A 23,345-nucleotide genomic window follows, 5' to 3' on the forward strand; every position below is an offset into this window, starting at 1 on the left:
TTGAAACCTTGGGCTTGCCTGGTCAAGGCATGAACGAGAAGCAACTGCGAGTTGATGCTTCCTGCTCCTCCTTCCCCCCTTTCTCTCTCCTCTCTCTACAAAAATATAAAACCTTTTAAAAAAGGAAGTTCACATCAACAGATATAAAAGGAATATGGTTTTCCTCAATACTTTCCTAACAGCCACACAGTGTGCTGCACAGAAATTCACCTGTACATGAGTCAAGTTCTGTAAAAACAGTCCAGTGTCTGTGGATGTCTGCGCCTCTTCCCCCTGACCAGTCTTTTCTCCTCTACTCGCCTCCATCCTTGTCTTAAGATTATCAAAAGGAAATCTTAAAAAGTTTTCACAGCATGAAAACAACTAACATTCATGTAAATCAATAAATATCTATTGCACACCTAAGTGCCAAGCATTATGAAGGACTCAAAGGACAATGAGATACAGCCTCTGGAAGAGAAGTTCAGACACGATCACAGGCTTTTCTGAACAGAAGAAAGGTATGATAGTTATTACAAGAGTCAGGAATAGGTGATTACGAGAAGTAGGCAGACAGGTAAGAATTTCCAGAAAAGAGATGGTCACGATGCTAGCAGAGGGCAATAATGCATGCAAAAATTCAACCAAAAAATTCAATGTAGCATTTAACAAACACCTACTATAAGAAGGCACTATGTGCCTGACCTGTGGTGGCGCAGTGGATAAAGCGTTAACCTGGAAATGCTGAGGTCGCCGGTTTGAAACCCTGGGCTTGCCTGGTCAAGGCACATATGGGAGTTGATGCTTCCAGCTCCTCCCCCCTTCTCTCTCTCCTCTCTCTCCCTCTCTGTCTCTCTCTCTCCCCCTCTCCTCTCTAAAAATGAATAAAATAAAAAAATTAAAAAAAAAAAAAAAAGAAGGCACTGTGAGGAGTGTATCATTTAACGGGGGACACAAACAGGAAACTGGACTACAAGCCTGAGTATGTGAAGCGCCAGACTCATTCATTTAATTGAACAATGACGATCATGTAGGCAGTGCAATCGATAAAAAACCAAAGTGGTATCTGCCACCATAATACACACCAACTTCAGAAGGCAGCACCTAGCCCCTGCAGGGTATTCAGTTGGTTAGAGCATCATCCCAATATGCTCCAATTGTGGGTTTGAGCTCCCATCAGGGCACAAGAATCAACCAATGAATGCACAAACAAGGGGAACAACAAATCAGTGTTTCTCTCTAAAATTAGTAAAATAAATATTTTTAAATTCCTTTTTTTTTTTTTTTTTGTATTATTCTGAAGCTGGAAACCGGGAGGCAGTCAGACAGACTCCCGCATGCGCCCGACCGGGATCCACCCGGCACGCCCACCAGGGGGCGATGCTCTGCCCCTCCGGGGCATCGCTCTGTCGCGACCAGAACCACTCTAGCACCTGGGGCAGAGGCCAAGGAGCCATCCCCAGCGCCCGGGCCATCCTTTGCTCCAACGGAGCCTCGGCTGCGGGAGGGGAAGAGAGAGACAGAGAGGAAAGAGAGGGGGAGGGGTGGAGAAGCAGATGGGCACCTCTCGTGTGTGCCCTAGCCGGGAATCAAACCCAGGACTTCCGCACGCCAGGCTGACGCTCTACCACTGAGCCAACCGGCCAGGGCTTAAATTCCTTTTCTTAAGAGCCCTGGTCGGGTGGCTCAGTAGATAAGAGTATCACCCTGGCACACCACGGTCGTGGGTTTGATCCTGGGTCAGCACACATATGAGATGCAACTAATGAGCATACAACTAAATGGAACAACATAGATGAGTCTCTATCTCTCTCTCTCATCAATGGAAAAATTAAAATAAATAAAGTAGTAACTTAAAAAAAAAAGAGCCTGACCAGGCGGTGGCTCAGTGGATAGAGCGTCGGACTGGGATGTGGAGGACCCAGGTTCGAGACTCCAAGGTTGCCAGCTTGAGCGTGGGCTCAACTGGTTTGAGCAAGGCTCACCAGCTTGGACCAAAGGTCGCTGGCTCGAGCAAGGAGTCACTAGGCCTGCTGTAGCCCCATGGTCAAGGCACATATGCGAAATCAATCAATGAACAACTAAGGAGCCGCAACAAAGAATTGATGTTTCTCATCTCTCTCCCTTCCTGTCTGTCTGTCCCTATCCATCCCTCTCTCTGACTCTCTCTGTCTCTGCCACAAAAAAAAAAAAAAAAAAAAAAAAAAAAAAAGAGGTGGCAAGTAAAAGAAAGGACTGCTGAGATTTGACCTAAGCCAAGTTAGCCAGAGAGCCAACTATTAGGTCCTTCCTGTAATGTTAGCCCTTCAGTAGCTTAAGGTCAGTTCGTATCGGCGCTGACTAAGGAAACAGCATGAGCGGAACGAGAGGAGCCAGGGTCCACCACGCTCTGGCTGGAGCCTAGAATGACTGAGGAGCGTGGGAGGAAAGGCCCGAGAGGAGGCTGGAACTGGAATTATTAGAACCTGAAATGCTTTCTTTCCCTTATAGTGTAAACATCACCAGGTGGAACTCAAGATCCCAGCCGCCTCCCACTGCAAAACAGTTGGTTTCTAGGGGTCACAGGATCAAACAGCACGACTCGGGGATATACGGGCTGTCCAGTGACCCTACCTATGTAACAGGCCCCTGTGTTAACGCTGTTTTCCAGGTACAGCAGTCAGGCCAAGACTGCCAGGACTCGTGTGCAAGATCAAGTTCCTCCTCGTCAAATGTGGAAGGGCATCTAACCTATTCCAAAATTGGGGGCAAAAAATGACATATTTGAGCCACAGCCTCTTGAGGTCAAATAAATGAGGTCTATAAGTATGCATAGTCTACTTCATTTGAACCTGACACAAACCTTTGTCTATTTAATCTGCAGTTGGTAAATCAGCACAGGCTAGACTTAGATGAGGACAAGTGATAGTGACAAAGTTAAGATCCAATTTCTTAAAGGAGTTACTAAACAATCCCACTACTCAGAAAAGCCCATGATCGGAACAGGGCGGGGTGGGGGTCCAAAGAGAAAAATAAAATTTCAGGGTCTTCACTTGTTTCTTTCATCTCCGTGGCCTGCCTTTCTTCAATAGCTCTAAAAATAGCACTGATACCACAATTACTTAATAAGGTCCGGCCCTGGCCGGTTGGCTCAGCGGTAGAGCGTCGGCCTAGCGTGCGGAGGACCCGGGTTCGATTCCCGGCCAGGGCACACAGGAGAAGCGCCCATTTGCTTCTCCACCCCTCCGCCGCACCTTCCTTTCTGTCTCTCTCTTCCTCTCCCGCAGCCGAGGCTCCATTGGAGCAAAGATGGCCCGGGCGCTGGGGATGGCTCTGTGGCCTCTGCCTCAGGCGCTAGAGTGGCTCTGGTCGCAACATGGCGACGCCCAGGATGGGCAGAGCATCGCCCCCTGGTGGGCAGAGCGTTGCCCCATGGTGGGCGTGCCGGGTGGATCCCGGTCGGCGCATGCGGGAGTCTGTCTGACTGTCTCTCCCTGTTTCCAGCTTCAGAAAAATGGAAAAAGAAAAAATAAAAAAAATAAAAAAATAAAAATAAGGTCCAATGTATTTTGCCTATTTTATGACATTCAACGAGTAACAGAGCCACTTAGAGGTAACACGGAAGGGAAATGGCTCACTTACTGTCACTTAGCAAAGAGGGGAACCATTCAACAGCTAACAATGGAGTACCAACTGCCCATTAATTGTGTAATGGGGGAGGGGGTGAGCTCACACCCACAAGAAGGGCAGGAGGAACCTTCCCTAAACTTTCAACAGCAACTTCTGCTATCTTCTAATAGAAGATTATCCACCTTTCTCTTCCAATTAGCAGCTTTGTGAGTGCTTTCTAGCAGTGAGGGCCTCAGAGCCTAGCTCAGGCATTAATAAATCTCATGTGCTATCTAATGCACTATCTTCACTCTTTCCAGTGAAATACACTGCACTAGACATACTCTGGTGAACGTGGCACCTTTTGAAATGGTTACTACTTTTCTATCTCACAGAAAATAATAAAGCTGATTGTACCAAAACCAGAAGTTTGAAAAGTAGTCCCACAAACAAGGTAGAGTATCGTGACAATATAAGGCCCTAAAAGTCACTTGGTGGATAAATTATTCACCCTCAGCCATTGTAAATACAATTGTCTCAATCAAGAGTTACACGGTCTGTGTTCAAGACGGAACCCAATGAGGTAGGTCTGTTGGAGAAGCATTCTTTGTGGACCCAGCCTCAGGAAGGGGTAGGAATAACAACGGGGCTATATTTTAAAGATTTCAATCACTCTGTCACCAGCTTCATTTCCTAGTAAACTAGTGCAGGAAAAAAAAAAAAAAAAAAGGAGAAAGCGTCCAAATGAGAGAAAGCAGAGGGATGAAGATTAGGAAATCACTGATATCCAAAAAGCCTGTTTCCTCTCTTTAACACAGCACACTCTGAAATATCAAATGAAAGTTACCCTGTTAACCATTAAGTACCGAACTGGTACAGGCAGCACAATCACAAATACTTAAGTATTGAAGCTGACTCATAAAAATCTAAAAATATTTCATGCTTTAGGCTTTCAAAATACCATCAGTTTAACCCCTTCCCCTCCTTCAATCATGTTATTCTGAAACCAATGTAGAAGATATTTTTAACCTACTTCAGCAAACCATAATTAAAATGCAAATGATATAGAAAGCCACATGCATATTAATTGAAGGCCTCATCACTCCCATACTGATCCTGGATTTACTAAATCAGTTGTACTCAATCTACTACATTAAAATCAATGTACATATGTTTATGAAAAGGGTCACCTAAAAGTCTTTTTTTTTTTTTTTTTTTACTTTTCATTGATTTTAGCGAGAGAGGAAGGGGGAGAGAGAGACAGGAACATAGATCTGCTCCTGTATGTGCCCTGCCCGGGGATCGACCCCCCAACCTTTATGCACCCAGATGACGCTCCAACCAACAGAGCTATCTAGCAGGGCAAGAGTTTTTTGTTTTTTGTTTTTTGTTTTTTTTTTTCTTTTCATTTTTTTTTTCTGAAGCTGGAAACAGGGAGAGACAGTCAGACAGACTCCCGCATGCGCCCGACTGAGATCCACCCGGCACGCCCACCAGGGGCGATGCTCTGCCCACCAGGGGGCGATGCTCTGCCCATCCTGGGCGTCGCCATGTTGCGACCAGAGCCACTGTAGCGCCTGGGGCAGAGGCCACAGAGCCATCCCCAGCGCCCGGGGCCATCTTTGCTCCAATGGAGCCTTGGCTGCGGGAGGGGAAGAGAGAGACAGAGAGGAAAGCGCGGCGGAGGGGTGGAGAAGCAAATGGGCGCTTCTCCTGTGTGCCCTGACCGGAAATCGAACCCGGGTCCTCCGCATGCTAGGCCGACGCTCTACCGCTGAGCCAACCCGGCCAGGGCTGGGCAAGAGTTTTAACTGACATCTTTTTGAGGGACTATCAATATCTGTACATATAAAGCCACTTTAAAATTAATCTAGCTATCTACTAAACTCTTCGTTAAATTTTATGAGCCCCGGTTTATAATGTCCTTGAAAGGCTTAAATATCTTTTCTGATCACAGATAGGTACACTCATGTAAAACCAAAACATTTTTTCAGTTATGAGCATAGAAAGCCAGTAAATTTAGGCCAAAGTTTTTTTTTTTTTTACCATTCACCCAAAGGACACTAAACAGATTACACTGTTTTCTTCTAATTCTTTTGAAAATAAAGACATTCAGTTATTTTTTAAACGAACAGCAGTGAAAGAAACCAATGTCAAAGAGGTACCGAGATACAATTTTTCAATTATGAAGTACTCCTACGTTGGAAGTACATGTATCGTATGTACATCCATAAGAATATGCACTGTATTTGTAATTCTAACTAAGATACTATACCAAAATAATCTATTACAAAAGTTGCAGAATGTCAAAGCCTTGCCTACAATAGCTTGGTAAATTATACTGAGAAGAAAAAAATTACTTAATAAATGAAAATCAAATAAAAATCCACAAGTGACAGTATCCCTTCGAAAGAAACCACGCACGCGTTCGCGCACACACACATACACACACTAGGAACTACTAAAGCTTTTTTTTATATATAGTTTTCAAGAATGCTAAAAAAGTCTACTTGTGTGACTTAATGCAAAGGACAGCAAATATGAAGCTACCTCCCTATTTATGCTACTGTACTTCCATTTTTAAAACAGGCATCTCAACTCCCAAGATACCAGCATCCACAGACACCATGCAGCTATCCAACAGACTTTCAGTGTCACCATTTATTATTTATAGCATTAAATGGGGGAAGTGGCTCTGATGTCACCGACCCTACCCAGTGGAATCACTGACTCAATAAACATTTTCACAGTGGAGAAAAACCTGGCTAGGAAAACATTTTGCTGGTTTAATTAGATTCTTTCACCTTTCCTCTCAACCCTAGGCAGAAGTTGTTACCGTGTCAGGAGAGATACAAAGAAACTGTCAAGGTTTCCACAGGAAGAAACCCTGGGCTTGTCCATTTGCTGAGGCAATGACTTCCTCCACGGCCCAGTTTGATTTCTCTAACGTTCCAATTGGCAGGTAATAGCTGCCATATTTTATTTTTCCCACCCAATCATCCACCAAATAGCGAATTCTACTAGCCAATCTCTCGTGGTCCTGTTCCTAAAAACCCCTTCTGGCTCCAAATCCTTGGGGGAGAAGGGGTTGGGGTGTTCGCGGGGGCGAGGAAGTCTGGTCTGGCTACCAATGGTTTCTAACAGATGAGTGATCTCTTCCCCAGGGGCTTAGGATATTCTCTCTCTCTCTCTCTCTCTCTCTCTCTCTTTTTAAGAAGAAAGAACTGGCGGCAGTCATGAGGACAACCCCTCCCCCTCCTCCCGTTTCCCAAAGCAGCTCTGCAAAACGTGAAGTTAGGATTTCCCTTTCCTGGGAGATGGAATGCTGAGGACTTGGGCCTTGCTCTGCAAACAGCCCTCTTGGCCCAGTAGGAAACCCTTTGTCCGAGAAGCCGGACATCACTGGGGTCCGGGAGAGAGGCTCCTAATCCGTCACAGCCTCCAACCCGAGAGCTCGCCATCTCCACCCATGGAGGGCCTCTCCCGGCAGCTGCACAGCCCTAGTTTGGGGAGAGGGGGCTGAGACCCCTATTTAGGACGCGGAGGCCCGAGGCCCAGACCGATCTCCTCCGTCCCCCCCCCCCCATCTCACTCGGCCTAAGTGGGGCTTGCAAGAGCGGTGCAGGCCTGGGCCAAAGAAATAGAGGAAGAAAATAAATAACTAAGTCCACTTCCAAGAGAAGGAGAAGGAGAAGGAGATGCTAGAGCGAGTGTGAGCTTAAGGCCACAGCATCAGCGAGCGAGGGTCGGTCGAGAGAGGGGCCCGGAGACAGGGAAGGGGGAGGGAGGAGAACCGGGGGGCAGGCGGGGGCCGGGCCAGCTCCGGCCCGAGATCTCGAGGGATCCGAAGGCACCGCGCCGGGCCCAAGTCCAGGCCGAGACGGCGGGGAAGGGGACGGGCCAGGGCCGGCCTCGCGCCGGACGCCGAGATGGGCAGGCCCGCCCGGAGCCGGACGGACGGAAGAACAGATGGTCCAGCGGGCCGCACTCACCATGAGCTCGATGGTCTTGTCCTCAATCACTGAGTCGGGCTCCATGGCGGCCCCGGCGGCCCCGCCTCGCTCTCCCCGCGCAGCAGCGAACCGCCCGGGCGGAGGAGGCGACGGCGGAGGCGGCAGAGGCGGAGGCGGTAATCGCACCCACTCTAGCTGCCAGCCCGCCCGGGCCGCCGGCAGCTCCGCCCTCCCCCTAGGCGAACGCAGTACGCGGGCGAGGACTACAACTCCCAGCAGGCGCTCCGTGCTCCGCGGAGCGTCATGGGAACGAAAAGCCGACACCTGGCCGATTTCCCCTTGCAGTGCGAAAATGAGTTCTGCGCCGAAAGTAGCACCGGATAGTGAGTGCGGAACATGCAGACCTAACGAATTAAGGGCTCAACTCGAGGGAGAGCCTCGGGTGTTCCACGACTCCATGTCCCAGAAAACCTTGCGCGCGGGTACTCTTTCCGCTATTTTCTCCCGACTTCCCGGCAGCACAAGGCTGCTCAGACCGGAACGGAAACTCAGAAACAACTCTTCACTTGTCAGAGATCCTGCGTGCGCGACCCATTTCCGCACTTGCGCGGTCGCTGTCCGCAGAGCCCATTAAACGCCTAGGTAGCAGCTCAGCTGGGCAGCGAGCGTCTGGTGGTAGGGACACGTGGTGGAGACAGGTGGGTTCTAGGTGCTTTAGAGGGGATGATCCTGGGACCCAGGTGTGGGGCAGGGCCGGCGAGCGGGAGAAGCTTGAGCAAGGGAGGAGGATTGAGGCGTGTCCCGGGCGTCCCAGTGAGGGGTTTTGGAGACTGTTTGCACAACAAACTGGGAGGAGCTGACTGATGAAAGAAAACTGTGTCAATTAAGCCCCACTTATTTATTCGTTCAGAAAGTATCGTTTCCACTTCCAGCCGCCGTCGGATACCGGTCTAGGCACTGGGAGTCAGCTCTGAACATCACAAACAAGGTCTCTGCCCTCGTGGAGCTGAATTCTAGTTGGGGGAGGAGGGGAAGGGAGAGACATTAAGGAAAAGAGCGACGGATGCTAAGAAGGAAAAAACACGCTAGAGACTTGGAGATTCCTCGTGAGCTCGGTCACCAGCTCTGTGCGAACTTCATCAGGTCCAGCAGTGCCTTCTAATGCAAGACCACGAGGGACACACTAGTCGTTGAACAAGTTGGGGACATTGCTGTTTCCTGTGAGGAAGAACGCACACTATAGGGAACCGTGGGGCATCCCAGGAAGTTGTTAGGTGATGTGGTAAAGGGTTTGGGGAAGTGGGCTGTTACCTGGATTAGATGATGCCAGAAAGCAGGCGTACCCATGATGGGTACCTCAATAAATCCCACCTGGAAGGGATACTAGGCTGAGGGTAAAGCTATAATCGGTAAAGAAGCAGCAGCCCCTCCTATTAGGATGGGGGATGTCTTCTCTGGTTTTGTGTGTACGCGCGCGGTTTGAGCAATGTATGTTGTATTTGGGGTCAGATATAATTAAGTGTTCTTGTTTTTGCCTTGATCTATCATGGTTACAGAATGTCCTTGTCTGATGTTTATGTTCTGTGAAATTATGTTCAACAGGAAAATACAAGGCCAGCTAAGAGGGCGAGGCTATCATCTAATAATATTAACAGGCCAGTAATGTATCAGGCCAGCTTCCAAATGTCAGAGGCTGCTTTTCTCTCTCCAGTGGTTTTTGGGTTTTTTTTTTCTTTTTTCATTCTTTGCACCTGTAAAGTGAGGGGACTACATGAACTAGGAATCTTTTCGAAGTCCAAGTTATTACAGTAATTTGCATGCATGCAGGACACAGTGTGAATTCCCTGCAGTTAGCAGTTGAAGTTCCCTAGTCCTTATTGCATGCTTTCCACCAAGGAAAAAGAAAAAAAAAAAAAAAGCAAGAAGAAAATGCACAGGACTGGAAAGTTATGGCCATTAACTTACTATCTGAATTTCATCAGACCCCTTCCCCTATCTAAGCCTTGGGACAGTCTTTAGTAATAAAACAAATTCGTTCAGGCCTGACCTGTGGTGGCGCAGTGGGATAAAGCGTCGACCTGGAACACTGAGGTTGCCGGTTCGAAACCCTGGGCTTGCCTGGTCAAGGCATATATGGGAGTTGATGCTTCCTGCTTCTCCCCCTTCTCTCTCTCTTTCTCTTTCACTCTCTCTCTAAAAATCAATCAATAAATAAAAAAATTCTAAAAAAAAAAAAAAAAGTTCAAATAAATGACCTCTGTTTCAGTTACCTGTTGCATCATAATAAAACAGCCCAAAGATGTCTGACCAGGCGGTTGCGCAGTGGATAGAGCGTTGGACTGGGATGCAGAGGACCCAGGTTCAAGACCCCAAGGTCGCCAGCTTGAGCTCGGGCTCATCTGGTTTGAGCAAAAGCTCAACAGCTTGAGCCCAAGGTTGCTGGCCCGAGCAAGGGGTTACTTGGTCTGCTGAAGGCCCGCGGTCAAGGCACATATGAGAAAGCAATCAATGAACAACTAAGGTGTTGCAACGCGCAACAAAAAACTAATGATTGATGCTTCTCATCTCTCCGTTCCTGTCTGTCTGTCCCTGCCTATCCCTCTCTCTGACTCTGTCTCTATAGAGAAAAAAAAAAAGCCTGAAGACTTAGTAGCTTAAAATGTGTTGTTATTTTTTGCAATTGTGTGGGTTGACTGGATTCAGCAGAGCCCACATATATAGTATTAGCTGAGATTACTCTTGGGACTGCAGTCAGCTTGGAGCTCATCAAAACAGCCACTAGGGCCTCCCTTTCCACCTGGCTTATTATCAGTCAAGCTTTTGCAGGATGACTAGCTTCCAAGAGGACATGGCTCCAATAAACAAATACTTATTAAGCCTTTGCTAATGTCCCATGGGCCAAAACAAGCCGTATGGCCCAGCCCAGAGTCAGAGTGGGAAAAGACTATACAAGGTTGTGAGTAGTCATGGTACATTGGGACTCAACCAATGGAACAGCCAACCAAGACATCAGTGGGCCCGGCACTCGCCACAGGACCTAGCACACAGGTTTAGGGTAGAAGTCACAGCTTAATACTGTTCCCCAATATGTATATCACACTGTCTTTTATTGTTTTAAAATTTGATAGTTTCTCATTTTAAAATCTGAATTTTGAGCTTCTCAAAAAAATTAAACTCTTGACTATATTGGATCTGCATGGCAACAATGTGCAGGGATTAAGTAGCAATTACCTTCTTCATACAAAGCACGTCTCTCCTGGTTTCCAATCACTATCCTTCTTACAGCTGCATGTTTCTCTCAGAACGCGTATGCCTAACCCATATCGATATGGCACTGAACTGTAGTGGAAGTAATTCAAGGTTTCTTTCCTGTATTTAAAGCTGAATCCCACCTTACGAGGAAAAAATACTAAATAGTATTGGGTCAAATTCTAGGAGGTCAGTGTGATAGTCACTGAATCACACGTGTTAGAAGTCTTCCCTAGGCTACGTGAGAAGCAAACTGAGGCAGGCCTTATCCCTTTGCTGTCTCCTCAACTAAAAACTCAGGTGTGCAAGTATTTTTACTTCTGGCTCAGTGCCATCAGGTTACTAGATTTGGTCATAAAGGCAGGGGATCTGGAGGCATGCCTTTCCTGCACTTTTTCAGACACCTCTAAACCGGGGTTTACAAGACACAATTACAATGAAGTGTTACAAGACTCACACTGTACCTATTCTAATCAGAGACCACCAGGGACACACTAATAGTTGAACAAGTTGGGGACGTTGCCGGTTCCTGTGAGGAAGAAGGCACACCATGGGGAACCGTGGGCATCTCAGCAAGAGTCCTTAGGGGACGTGGGAGAAGGTTTGAGGAAGTGGGCCGTTACCTGGATTAGATGATGCCAGAGAGCAGGAGTGCAGCAGAATGGACTCCATCCCTTAACCAAAACCATAAGGTACAAAGGAGGCCCCGGCCAGGTAGCTCAGTTGGTGAGAGCATCACCCCAATATGCCAAGACCGTGGGTTCGACGCCCGGTCAGGACACATATAAGAGTCAACCAATGAATTTATAAATAAATGGAACAGATCAATATTTCTCTCACTCTCTGTCCCCGTCTTCCCCCTTCCCTCCCTCTAATGTCAATATAAATAAATTGTCCAAGGGCAGTATGGCCCACACACTGTATAAGTAATGCAACACTTCCAGCGACAGCTAGGACAGCATTTCACAATCAGTCACGTTCATTTTCCTATGGCAGAACATGTGTGGGCCCGTTACCAACTTGTAGCCTCTCCGCTCCAAATCCACCCTTCTTTCCGATGCTTTGAAACCCTGGGGTAGGACCCTGCAAGTATTTCTTCTCCTCTACTGGCTGGCACAGGGTGAACTGTCAATAACTGCACCCTGAAGGGGCACGGCTGATGAAGGGGCTTCCCCTGGCTCGAGGACAGCTTCTCTTCCTTGTCGCCTCTGTGGGACACAGCAGCAGTGGTGTGCAGAGCTGTAAGCCGCACATGTGCACGCTGGGCCATCCAGAGGGTGGCTTCCCAGTGAGCTCAGGGGCACCTCAACAGGCAGGTTCCTGCTTGCTGGCCCCAACCCATGGCATGTTAAACTTATGTATTTTTACCCGTGATGATGTGTCTTCTGAATTCAGATACATTAGGGAGAAGGCTAGCGTAGTGAAATTTCTACCTTCCAGCTAAATCATCAAAGAACGCAAGTCTTTTGAGGGAGAATCTTGTTAAACAGTAAGGAAGAGTGTTGGGAAGAAGTATTTAAGGTAGCGGCTCCCTATTTTATCCACATGACAAGGCTTCCTGCCTATCTAAAGAATCTAAAAAAGTTATCATGAACTGTATATTTGACTTTATTTGGACTGAAAAACAAAGCCAGACTTTCTGAGTCTGATTTGACTGACTGATTGCCAATAAGTGGGTGGTTAGATGAGTTAAATCTTTAGTTCCATGGTTTCTACAGAAATGTTTTTAAAGCACGTAAGTAAAAACATTAATCAGTTCATCTGTTGGACCCTGGCCAGTTGGCTCAGCGATAGAGCATCAGCCTGGCATGTGAAGTCCCAGGCTCAATTCCCAGACAGGACCTACAGGAGAAGTGACCATCTGCTTCTCCACTTATCCCGTTATCTCTCTTACCCTCCCACAGCCATGGCTCGAAGGGTTTCAGCAAAGTTGGCCCCGGGCGCTGAGGATGGCTCTGTGGCCCCGCCACAGACACTAAAATAGCTTGGTTGCCAAGCAATGGAGCCGCGGCCCAGACAGGCAGAGCATCGCCTGGCAAGGAGCTTGCTGGGTGGATCCCGAGTCGGGCACATGCGAGAGTCTGTCTCTGCCTCCCTGCCTCTCAATTAAAAAAAAAAAAAGTCATTTGTTGGCAAACGTATTGAAAATAATATTTGTATTTTCCCCCACCCTTTTTAAACTTACCAGGTTAAATAAGGTACCTGCAAGTGAGAGTAAAGAAGAGTTGCAGTAGAATGGAACACACTATGCCACAGGAGCAAATTATCCCCATATCAGAGAAGTGGAACCGCTAAGAGTGAATTAGGAATTTTTTACAAGGACTTGGTGTTATAGAATTGTCAGATCTAGTGGAGAAATCTCTGTAAGGCTCTCTGGTGTCTTCCCAGGCGATGGCGGACCTCCAAGTCCACAGGCCAGGCAGGCAGGAAGGGGAGATGGGCGGAAGGTGGCGGAAGCCAACAGCTGGGCTGGGGTCCAGAAGGACAGGCTGAAACCTGTGTCCGTTCTCACTGCCCCTGACCTTGGTGCTGTGGGTGTCCCGCAGAGGCTGGAGCCCTGAACACCCACTGAGCTGAACCCCCCCCTCCCCCCGCTGGCCTGGGAAGCTGAAGGAGGCCGGAGGGAACGCTGAGCCATTGCAGACCCAGCCCCTCCTCAGCAAGGCGCTGCGTGAGCTGGTGGACAACAATGTATCTGGGTACAAAATGACTAGTTTCACCTCTACCGTCCCAACCCTGCACAGCATTCTGTCTTGTGACCCACCCTAATCGGAGACAGAGAAGAAAAGCATTCTTAGCCACAGCAACGCATTCCAGGCAGTCCCCGGGTTACGAACGAGTTAGGTTCTGTAGGTCTGTTCTTTTTTGTGTGTGTGTGTGTGTGTTTTTCTGAAGCTGGAAATGGGGAGAGACAGACAGACTCCCGCATGCGCCCGACCGGGATCCACCTGGCACGCCCACCAGGGGCGATGCTCTGCCCCTCTGGGGCGTCGCCCTGCCGCGACCAGAGCCACTCTAGCGCATGGGGCAGAGGCCAAGGAGCCACCCCCAGCGCCCGGGCCATCTTTGCTCCAATCGAGCCTTGGCTGCGGGAGGGGAAGAGAGAGACAGAGAGGAAGGAGGGGGGGGTGTGGAGAAGCAAATGGGCGCTTCACCTATGTGCCCTGGCCGGGAATCAAACCCGGGTCCCCCACACGCCAGGCCGATGCTCTACCGCTGAGCCAACCGGCCAGGGCCTATAGGTCTGTTCTTAAGTTGAATTTGTATGTAAGTTGGAACAGGTACATTGACCTATTAAATGCAGATTAGACAGATGTCTGTCTTAACATAGTATTTTTTACCTTTCTGTGCACATAAACATTTTCAAGCCTACAGAACCTATCTCGTTTGCAATCCAGGGACTGCCTGTACTAGGTTTTCACACCTTAATACACAATCTGGTTCATGTGAAGTCCAGCGTGGTCAGCCAGCCCCCATCTTAGAGTCGGACCATCTGGAAACCATGGTCTCCAGTGCTGCTGGGCCGGGGGAGGCTCAGCAACTGCCTCACCTGGAACCTCACTCCTGCACAGTTCATTGGTCAGTGCCTCATCCCAGTCCTGAGAGGCTGGAGGGGCTGCTGAAGGATGTGATGACGTAGGATTTTCTGGACAAATAGGATTCTCTCTACTACACAGGTGTAATTAATATTCCTTTACTAAGGGCCCTGGCCAGGTGGCTCGGTAGATAAAGCATCATCCAGGCACACTGAGGCCAGGAGTTCAATCCCTGTGCATGCAGGGGCACGTGCAAGAAGTAATGAGTACACAACCAAGTGGAACGGTGAGTTATTTCTCCCTCCTCTCTTCCCCCTTCCCCATCTCCCCCCCCTTTCTCTCCCCTTCTTCCTTTCTCTTCCCGTCCCCCCTCTTCCCTCCCCATTCTCTCTTCCCCCTTCCCCTACTTCTCTCTCCCTCTCCCTACCCCTCTCACTCCTCTCTCCCCTCACCTTTTCTCCCTCCATTCCCCTCTATCAATGGGAAAATTAATCAGTCAGTCTTGGTAAAGAGTTTTTGGTATGCTCCCAGAAATTGAGAAAGTGAATTTCACCAGTCAACTATATAAAAAATCCGTTTAATAGGTGCTTCCCGATACTTGATCCTCAACAATAGCGCCTGAATTGAGTTTGCACTTCCTCATCTATAAAAAGGGAACGACGTCTTCCTTGTGGGTTGTTGAAAGGATTCAATAAGTTAACCTGTGAAAACTCTTGGTAGCTGGATGTTTGTTGTTAAATGAGAATAATAGTAAATTTGTGGTGGTGCAATGGATAGAGCGTTGACCTGGGAAACCGAGGTTCCAGGTTCGAAATCCCAAGATCACCAGCTTGAGCGCGGGTTCATTTGGCTTGAGCGTGGGGTCACCGGCTTGAGCAAAGGGTCACCGGCTCAGCTGGAGCCCCTCCCCACCTTGCCAAGACACATATGAGAAGCACTTAATGAACAACTAAAGTGACGCAACTATGAGTTGATGCTTCTCATCTCCTTTCTTGTCTCTCAAAAAAAATTAAAAGTCTGTAGAGAGAAAACACACACACACAGCCAGGCATAACTTCTTTCCCAACAGAACCCCAAAGTCAGAGCGTTGTATGGCCCGGGGAGGCACCAGTGTGCTCAGAGGCCAGGCACATGTGGATGAGTGTGCCCAACAACCCCAAAGACGAGTAGGGTTTCTGCCCTCGTTACTTTATTAGAAGAATATTTACATTCTTGCGGTTAACTTTGCCGAGAACACTTTACAAAAGTCTTGTACAAAGTTTGGAAACTACATAAAAATAACTTCTTCATAAAAGGAAAATATAAGTTAGTTATATTTACTCTGCCACAAACGGGATGAAAACGGGGCGTCCGACCCTTACAGAGGAAGCATTAGCATAGGGCACGAGGAATGCTGCGCGGGCCCTCTCCATGACGGGCATTGCACACTGGCGAGGTCCTGAGGCCGGGAGACCCAATCGGACCCCATCCAGACAGAACAGGGGACCTATCAGGACTTGGTAGGCGGGGCCTGCGCAGGGAGGCGGCAACTCCTTGAACAAGATTGCAATGTAAACAAGCCAAACAAGGGGAAGATCGAAGATCTGCCTGAGCCATAAACCCGGCATTTCACGTCACAGCCCAGGCTGCCAAAGGCGACGTGCTGCACGCCAAGCCCCGGCCGGCCCTACAGCGCCTCCGCTAGCCTCCCCGGGCGGAACTGGGCTCTCATCTGTAGTTACAGTACTCCCCGGTCACGTTTACCTGCACCAGGGCGCCTAAGGGAATCAAAAGGGGCACTGTACATGTCCCCTTTGCCGATACCTGACAAGGGTCCCGCCTGGGTCAAACACTGAGCCAGGCTAGCAGAATGCTTCTAACCTCGGGGCACCCCCGCCTTCCCACGGCCTCCGGAGCACCTTCTCGGCACCTGTAAGACTTGGGAGCCCAAGCCACTCTCCTTCCAAATGGCTGTCCTCCCTCCGCAAAATCTAGGAGAGAAGATCGACAGCCAGTGCCGAGACTTCCAGGGAGTTGCCACAGAAGGACCAGCTGCGAACCTAACCACATGGAGTAGAGGAGGAGAAAATCCTGAGGTGTGGCAGTCGCTTTGTCACCAGCCAAATAGTACCCAGACTCACGGTGCCCAGGTGACTCCTCACAATCCCCTTCAGCGAGCTCTTTTCTATAAAGCAGGCGTCTTCCTGACAAAGCCATTCGTTTATATTTTTCTCCAGTTAGAAATCAAGGTGAAAAGGTTTTCTTTGTAAATAAGCCACATGTCAGTTTGAGCATTTGCTTTTGTTGGGTTATCACCACTCTGCAGCCCTGGGGATCAGAATCTGGAGGCCTGCCTTGGCCTGACAGCTCTCAGAGCATTGTCCTGATACGCCAAAGTTGTGGGTTCAATCCCCGGTCACGGCACATAGAAGATTCAACCAGATAATGCATAAATAAATGGAACAACAAATCGATGTTTCTGTCTGTCTCTCTCTTCCTCTCTCTAATATCAATAAGTTAAAAAGTAATAAGAGAATCTGGGAGGCCAGCTGAGTGACTGGAACGCCCGGGATTCTGCCTGAGCTATAGGAGCTTTGCTTCTGCCCCGTTCCGGGGGCAGGAAGCATGTTTCTCTCTGACGCTTTGCTCCCCGAACAGAAGTCCCAGTGACTGCCAGCCGCTGTCCCAAGTGTGAGGCTGGGCTCCTGAACTAGGATGGGCACAGGGCAGAGGGTGGCGGCCTTCCCGTGTTACCTGGGCAGGAGCGAAACAGAAATGAACCGGGTTGTGGAAGTGTGTGGTGAGGACTTTATCCCTGAACACGGGATACCACGTGGGGGCCCAAAGCCCTGTGCCATCTTGTGCCTCTGGTGCCGGTACCCAGCATGCCCCATTACCAATGGCTCAGGAGGCAAACCCATTCTGACCCACCTGGCACAAGAGGGCCAGGGTGGAGGCAGGCCCGGGTGGTGCCAGGGACCCAAGCCCTCTGTGCGCGAGTGTGCAGGAAACGGGGGACACACACAGCCTGAAACACCCGAGACCAGCAGATTGAATGATTCCGGCTCCACCCCCTTGTGGACACGGCCCCGAGAGAGAGCAGTCGGGGAGCTGGAGAAATGAGGGCACCCCTGAGCGGCTGGCTGTCAGGAGCCGTGATTCTTGTCTGACGCTGCGGGGGATGGCTGAAAAGCCACCACGAGTTGCAACATATGGACGAGGAGCCCACGGCGACTTCAGCGGAAGCACTTCGTGCCCACAGACAGCAACACCGGTGTTTTGGCAAATAGGAGGTGCTCGAGGCCACAGGACACTCATTCCTCTTAGACCCTGACCCCACCCACAACCCAAGTCACTGCCGGCTTGGAGGGACCTCGCCTTCAGGAAGAACGTATGTTAAGGTTAGGCGACACATAGTAAAACCTCACCATCCACGAGTGAGCGAGAAGTCGGGAGCACCGGGTGGCGCAGGCAAGGGGCTGGATTGGAGCGGGCGTGGAAGCAGGAGGGAGGGGGTCCTGAGTTACTTGTTCAGAGAAGTGGGGGCGCCGGGGCACCGTTAGGAAGCATCCGCAGAGCTGTAGGGGAAGAACTTGGTGGCCCTGCTTGGGGTGGTGGGGCTCGGGCCCTCGGCCTCCTCATTCAGTTTGAAGAACATCTCCTGCTCCCGCTTCTTCTGGTTCAGATCTTCCTCCAGAGCCTGAGACAGAGAGAGGGGACACGGGGCTCAGTCAGATTCCACAGGACATGGGTCTGCCGGCCTCAGGACCCCCACCAAAGCGGCCTTCTCTAGAAATTCCCCTCCCAGGCCTCATTGCTTAGGTGAGTGGGTCTTCCCGCTTTCCTTCCGCTGCGCTGCACCAGGCACTGTGCGCTGCATCTCACCTCTGCCCTGTGAGGTAGACACCGTTCTCCCCGTTTACAGATGGACACACGGAGGCTCAGAGAGCTTGGGTTACCTGCCCAGGGCCACTCGCCTAGCTCAGGACATAGCCAAGGTGCGAACCCAGGTCTGACTCAGGAATTCACACCCTGAAACCCTGTGCTTACCACCTGCAAAGCTGGGCACACAAGGGTTGCTCAGTTAATGTGACTTCATTATCTAGAGACATTTGACAGTTGATCAGATTTCCTTATTTTTCTTATAGAAGTATCTATTTTCACATTGACCAGCATTCTATTAGAGATATCCTTTTTAAAAAGAAAAAAAATGTACTTATTGATTTTACAGAGAAGAGGGGCAATGCTTTGACCGGGCAAGCCCAGGGATTTGAAACAGCGACCTCAGAATTCCAGGTCGGTGCTCTATTCACTGCGCCACCACAGGCCTGGCATTACATGTCCTTTTAAAGACAATTCTTTGGATGCCCTGAAATAGTCTCTACTTAACAAATAACTAGTTGCTTCAATAGTACTAAACTCCAATGAATTCTCTCTACCTCTAAAGAATGACCGGAAAAGACACTGAGTCACAACACCGATTTCTCCTGTTATAAGACAACCATGTGAAGGAAGGCAAGGGTTTTTTTTGTTGTTGTTTGGTTTTATTTTTTGTATTTTTCTAAAGTTGGAAACGAGGAGGAGGCAGTCAGACAGACTCCCACATGCGCCCGACTGGGATCCACCCGGCATGCCCACCAGGGGGTGATGCTCTGCCCATCTGAGGCATTGCTCTGTTGCAACCAGAGCCACTCTAGCGCCTCAGGCAGAGGCCATAGAGCCATCCTCAGCGCCCGGGCCATCTTTGCTCCAATGGAGCCTTGGCTGAGGGAGGGGAAGAGAGAGACAGAGAGGAAGGAGAGGGGGAGGGGTGGAGAAGCAGATGGGCGCTTCCCCTGTGTGCCCTGGCCAGGAATCGAACCCGGGACTCCTGCACGCCAGGCCGACACTCTACCACTGAGCCAACAGGCCAGGGCTTGTTGTTTTTTGACAGAGACAGAGAGAGAGTCAGAGAGAGGGATAGACAGGGACAGACAGACAGAAATGGAAAGATGAGAAGCATCAATCATTAGTTTTTTTGTTGCGCATTGCAACACCTTAGTTGTTCATTGATTGCTTTCTCATATGTGCCTTGACCATGGGCCTTCAGCAGACCGAGCAACCCCTTGCTTGGGCCAGCGACCTTGGGTCAAAGCTGGTGAGCTTTTGCTCAAACCAGAAGAGCCCGCGCTCAAGCTGGCGACCTCGGGGTCTCGAACCTGGGTCCTTGGAATCCCAATCTGACGCTCTATCCACTGCTCTACCACCTGGTCAGGTCAAGGCAAGGTGTTTGAAGCCATTCCTCATCTTGGTTGGACATGACTGATTTGAAATTTGTAAGCCCCATCTCACAGATGGCAATGAACCAGACAGTGGGCTCAAGCTCTCCTTCACTGCACAGATTAGTATCAGTGTTTTTGGCAAGCAAATGTAGACATAAGCCATACAAAAGTAGTAGTGATTAAGCTCCTGTACCAAACAGGTTACAAAACCCAGCGCCTGTGGGAGCCAGCCAGGTGATTAAATGAGTGAAGAGAGAGGCAGTAGGAAGTGGTGGGGACTGGGGTGAGGTGAAGAGCACATGCTCTGTCTGAAGAGAACAGTTTTTCTCAGTTCCAGCTGATGGCTGCCACGTCATTTGATGGGTCCAGTGTTGACAGAGCTCATGAGTTTTCAAAAGAAACTGGAAATCCAGAAATTTATGTAAAATTTAGTTGGGAAATTGCAAAAAAAAAAAATTTTAATTGCTAGGTAATAGCCAAACCTAATGTCTGTAAGCCAGTCTCAGGCCATGGGCCATCAGTTTGGGACTTCTGTTACAGGAATACCAATTTAATTCTAATAACTGTCACAGAGAGGGTTAGTAACTCTCCCAGGGTCTCACCGGCAGTAACTGGAGGGCTAGGACTTCCTCCCACGTGTTAATCCACAGCCTGAGCTCTTAAATACCACTCTATCCTGCTAACCATGTATAGTCCTCCATGTGACCTAAAACAGGAGAGGGCAGTCTTATCTCTGGAAAGAGCCAGGTAGTAGATATTTTTGGCTCTGCGGGCTGTAAGTTCTCTGTCACACCTTCCCTGCGGCCGCAGTGCGAAGTCAACCAGACAGTGTATGAATGAATGTGCGTGGCTGTGTTCCAAATAAAACTTTTATTTTCGAACACAGGTGGTGGGCCTGGGACAGCAAGGTTCAGGAGGGAAGCCCTGACTCTGTCAGAGGCCACATCCTGTGTGAACTGGGCCCCCAGCACCATTTCATCGACCCTCCCAGATATTCGGAATCCGCGGAGGCAGCCCCGCAGCAGGGCGCATGCCGTCCGCCCAGGCCCTGGGAGCCCCCATGGCGCAATCTGGGCTGTGAGGCGGTTGCTACAGGCAACGTCATCATTCATTCTCGAGCTCTCTGAGGACATGCCAAGGGTCTACAGAACCCCCGAGTAAGGCACCAGGTTAACGTTTATTTCCCGTGCCAGAGTCGACTCGTGTCAGCAGGGGCATTATTGACTTGCAAGTCAAGTATCAGCAGTCCCAGCAGGCTGGAGTTACAGAAACCGCTGAGCGCGGGCCTGCTAACAGAAAGTTCTGGGACCCTGGCCAGCTTCCAGCCAGACGGCTCCATCGGCACAGGGAGGGAAGCCTCAATTCAAGGACTTCCGAGGCTACTCCGTAGCTGAGGTGGGCGGCTGCCTCCTGTCCAGACCTCAGTCACAGCGAGCCGAGCTGATGTGCGATGGCAGACCCAACCTCAGGGCCTCGGGACACGTCACCAGGGGCGATCAGGGACGCGCTCTGCTCAGAGAGCTTGGGAGAGCGTCAGTAAATGAGTGTGTCCTCGGCCTGAACTATGGGCCGGTGACTTCTTGCGCAACACTGTACAGTACCCCTATCTCCACTGAGACCCTGTGGTGGCTGACTTGTCAACCTGGCAAGGCCATGGTACTGTCATTCGGTCAAACACCAGTCTAGACGTCATTGTGAAGAAACTGTTTAGATGTGAACTTTTTTTTTTTTTTTTTTTTTTGCAAGACAGAGAGGAAGGGAAAGAGATGAGAAGCATCAACTCAGAGTCGCGGCACCTTAGTTGTTCACTGACTGCTTCTCATACATACTTTGACTGGGGGGCTCCAGCTGAGCCAGGGACCCCTTGCTCAAGTCAGTGACCTTGGGCTTTAAGCCAGTGACCTTTGGGCTCAAGGCAGCAACCATGGGATCATATCTATGATTGCATGCTCAAGCCAGTTGAGCCCACATTCAAAGCGGTGATTTCGGGTTTTCAAACCTGGGACCTCAGCGTGCCAGGCTGATGTTCTATTCACTGTGCCATCACTGGTCAGGCTGGATGTGATTAACATTTAATGCCGTAGGCTTTGAGTAAAGCAGATTACCCTCCCTAATGTGGGTGGGCCTCATCCAATCAGTTGAGGGCCCCCTAAGGAGAAAGGAATTCTGCCTCCAGACTACTCTAGGACTCAAGACTGCAACATCAACTCTTCCCTGGATTGATCCGAGCTGCCCTGCAGATTTCAGACTTACCAGCCCCAACTGCATGAGCCAGTTCTTTAAAATAAATCTATTAAGTGTGTATCTTGTCTGTATCCACCTCCTAGGCAGGCAGACACCTGTGGCCCGCCCTGGAGCACAGCCTACCACTGAGCCCACCAGCCCCGATGTGGTTACCTTTTTGCGCGGCCGCAGCTTGTCCCGCCACTCCCTCAGGGTCTGGTTGTGGCTCTCGTCCAGGGCCTTCAGCTTCTGTGTTTCATGCTCTACCAGGAGGTGACACTTCTCATTCTGGAACAAATTGCAGGCAGAACAGGTAAGCAGCTCAGAGGGAGAGACAAACCCCGCACAGTAGCCACGTGGACACTAGCCCCATTCCCTCTTTGTTTCTCCTGGATTATAAACCCCGTTTATAGAAAACTCCATACAAGTAAACGCATAATTCACCAAAAGGTGCCTGGGGGAATATTCCAGAATATTAATATTAATATTTCTTACTGTGGAGCGGGGTCAACAGTACTTTTGCAGCTTTCTGCTTTGTGCATCATTTGAATTTTTCAACACGTCATTTTAGCCTCATCAACACATCATTGTAACGAAACAGTAAAACTAACAATAAACCAAGACACTACGTGCCCTCACCCCACCACACACAGCAACCGCCACGGGACCTCAGCTGTTATTTCCCATCGGGCTCTGTCCACGTGTTGTTCAGCTCCTTCTATTTACACAGCTCTGACCCTGCTCCCCTCCCCACTTAGTATGGGAACAGAAGTATTTCTATAAAGAAACAATCTTCATAATCATTTTTGGCGCCGACGGAATCTCCCACAGACAGTATGGGTCCATCAGCTTTCCGCTGTGTTTGGCCACTTGGGTTGCTCTTAATTTTTCCTATTTAACATTGTGCTAAACATCGATCTATGGACTGAACTGTGTTTCCCCCAAATTCGCATGTTGAAGGACTCATCCTCAACGGGACTGTATCTGGTGGTGGGGCCTTTGGGTGATCATTAGGTTTAGACGAGGTCATGAGGGGGGGACCCCATGGCTTTAGTGCCCTTAGAAGAAGAGATGCCAGCGGGCTCGCTCGCTCCCTCTCTCTCTGCCATGTGCAGATACAGGGAGAAGGCGGCCGCCCGCGAGCCCAGAAGTGGGCTTCCCCAGACTGCATGCAGCCATGCCGGTCAGCTGGCCTTGGGCTTCTGGGCTCCAGATCAGTGAAGACACAAAACTCCTACTGTTTAGCAGCCTGAGCTAGCTAAGATCATCTGTATGCATACATATTTTAGATATATTTATGTAAGTCACATTTTTCTACCTCATATATCATTTCATCAGGACACATTTTTATGGCAAGGGGTGCGGGGGCCCTGGACCCCACCTCACTGTTCTCGCTCTGCGGTAACTGGTCTATCTCAATGCCCACCTCAGTGCCTCGCACAGGCAGAAGCGACAGGCCCCTGTGAAGTCCACACAGGGAACCAATCTTGTGGTTTATAGGAGCTTATGAAGCAGGCGGGGAGTATCCTTATCCAGGGACCTGAACCCTACTGGTTGGAAGAGTGGAACCCTTAGGG

At 49.6% G+C, this 23,345-nt stretch overlaps 2 protein-coding genes and 1 long non-coding RNA gene across 8 annotated transcripts in view; 1 reads left to right on the forward strand and 2 right to left on the reverse strand.

Moving 5' to 3' along the window:
- The window catches only part of FBXW11 (F-box and WD repeat domain containing 11), a 121,400-nt gene extending 113,635 nt beyond the window's left edge, over nt 1–7,765 (reverse strand). For 3 of the 6 annotated variants that reach the window (XM_066273274.1, XM_066273272.1, XM_066273271.1), the window contains exon 1: nt 7,560–7,743. In XM_066273274.1, the coding sequence (XP_066129371.1) occupies nt 7,560–7,604 (45 nt within the window). In that variant the 5' untranslated portion in view covers nt 7,605–7,743. Of the gene's footprint in view, nt 1–7,559 lie in introns of all 6 variants that reach the window. The other 3 variants (XM_066273277.1, XM_066273273.1, XM_066273275.1) reach the window with 3 other exon arrangements.
- Nucleotides 7,766–7,884: 119 nt separating this feature from the next.
- LOC136333713 (uncharacterized) lies at nt 7,885–9,451 on the forward strand. Its single transcript, XR_010731080.1, has 2 exons — nt 7,885–8,218; nt 8,431–9,451. It is a non-coding gene; the product is annotated as an uncharacterized lncRNA (long non-coding RNA).
- Nucleotides 9,452–14,866: 5,415 nt separating this feature from the next.
- STK10 (serine/threonine kinase 10) overlaps nt 14,867–23,345 on the reverse strand; it is a 93,332-nt gene continuing 84,853 nt past the window's right edge. Inside the window, exons 18-19 of the mRNA XM_066273281.1 lie at nt 21,943–22,056; nt 14,867–17,984 (exon numbers count right to left, since the gene is read on the reverse strand). Of these exons, the coding sequence (XP_066129378.1) occupies nt 17,844–17,984; nt 21,943–22,056 (255 nt within the window). The 3' untranslated portion in view covers nt 14,867–17,843. The remainder of the gene's footprint in view (nt 17,985–21,942; nt 22,057–23,345) is intronic.

This window comes from Saccopteryx bilineata, chromosome 4 (assembly GCF_036850765.1).
Source record: "Saccopteryx bilineata isolate mSacBil1 chromosome 4, mSacBil1_pri_phased_curated, whole genome shotgun sequence".
Taxonomy (NCBI): domain Eukaryota; kingdom Metazoa; phylum Chordata; class Mammalia; order Chiroptera; family Emballonuridae; genus Saccopteryx; species Saccopteryx bilineata.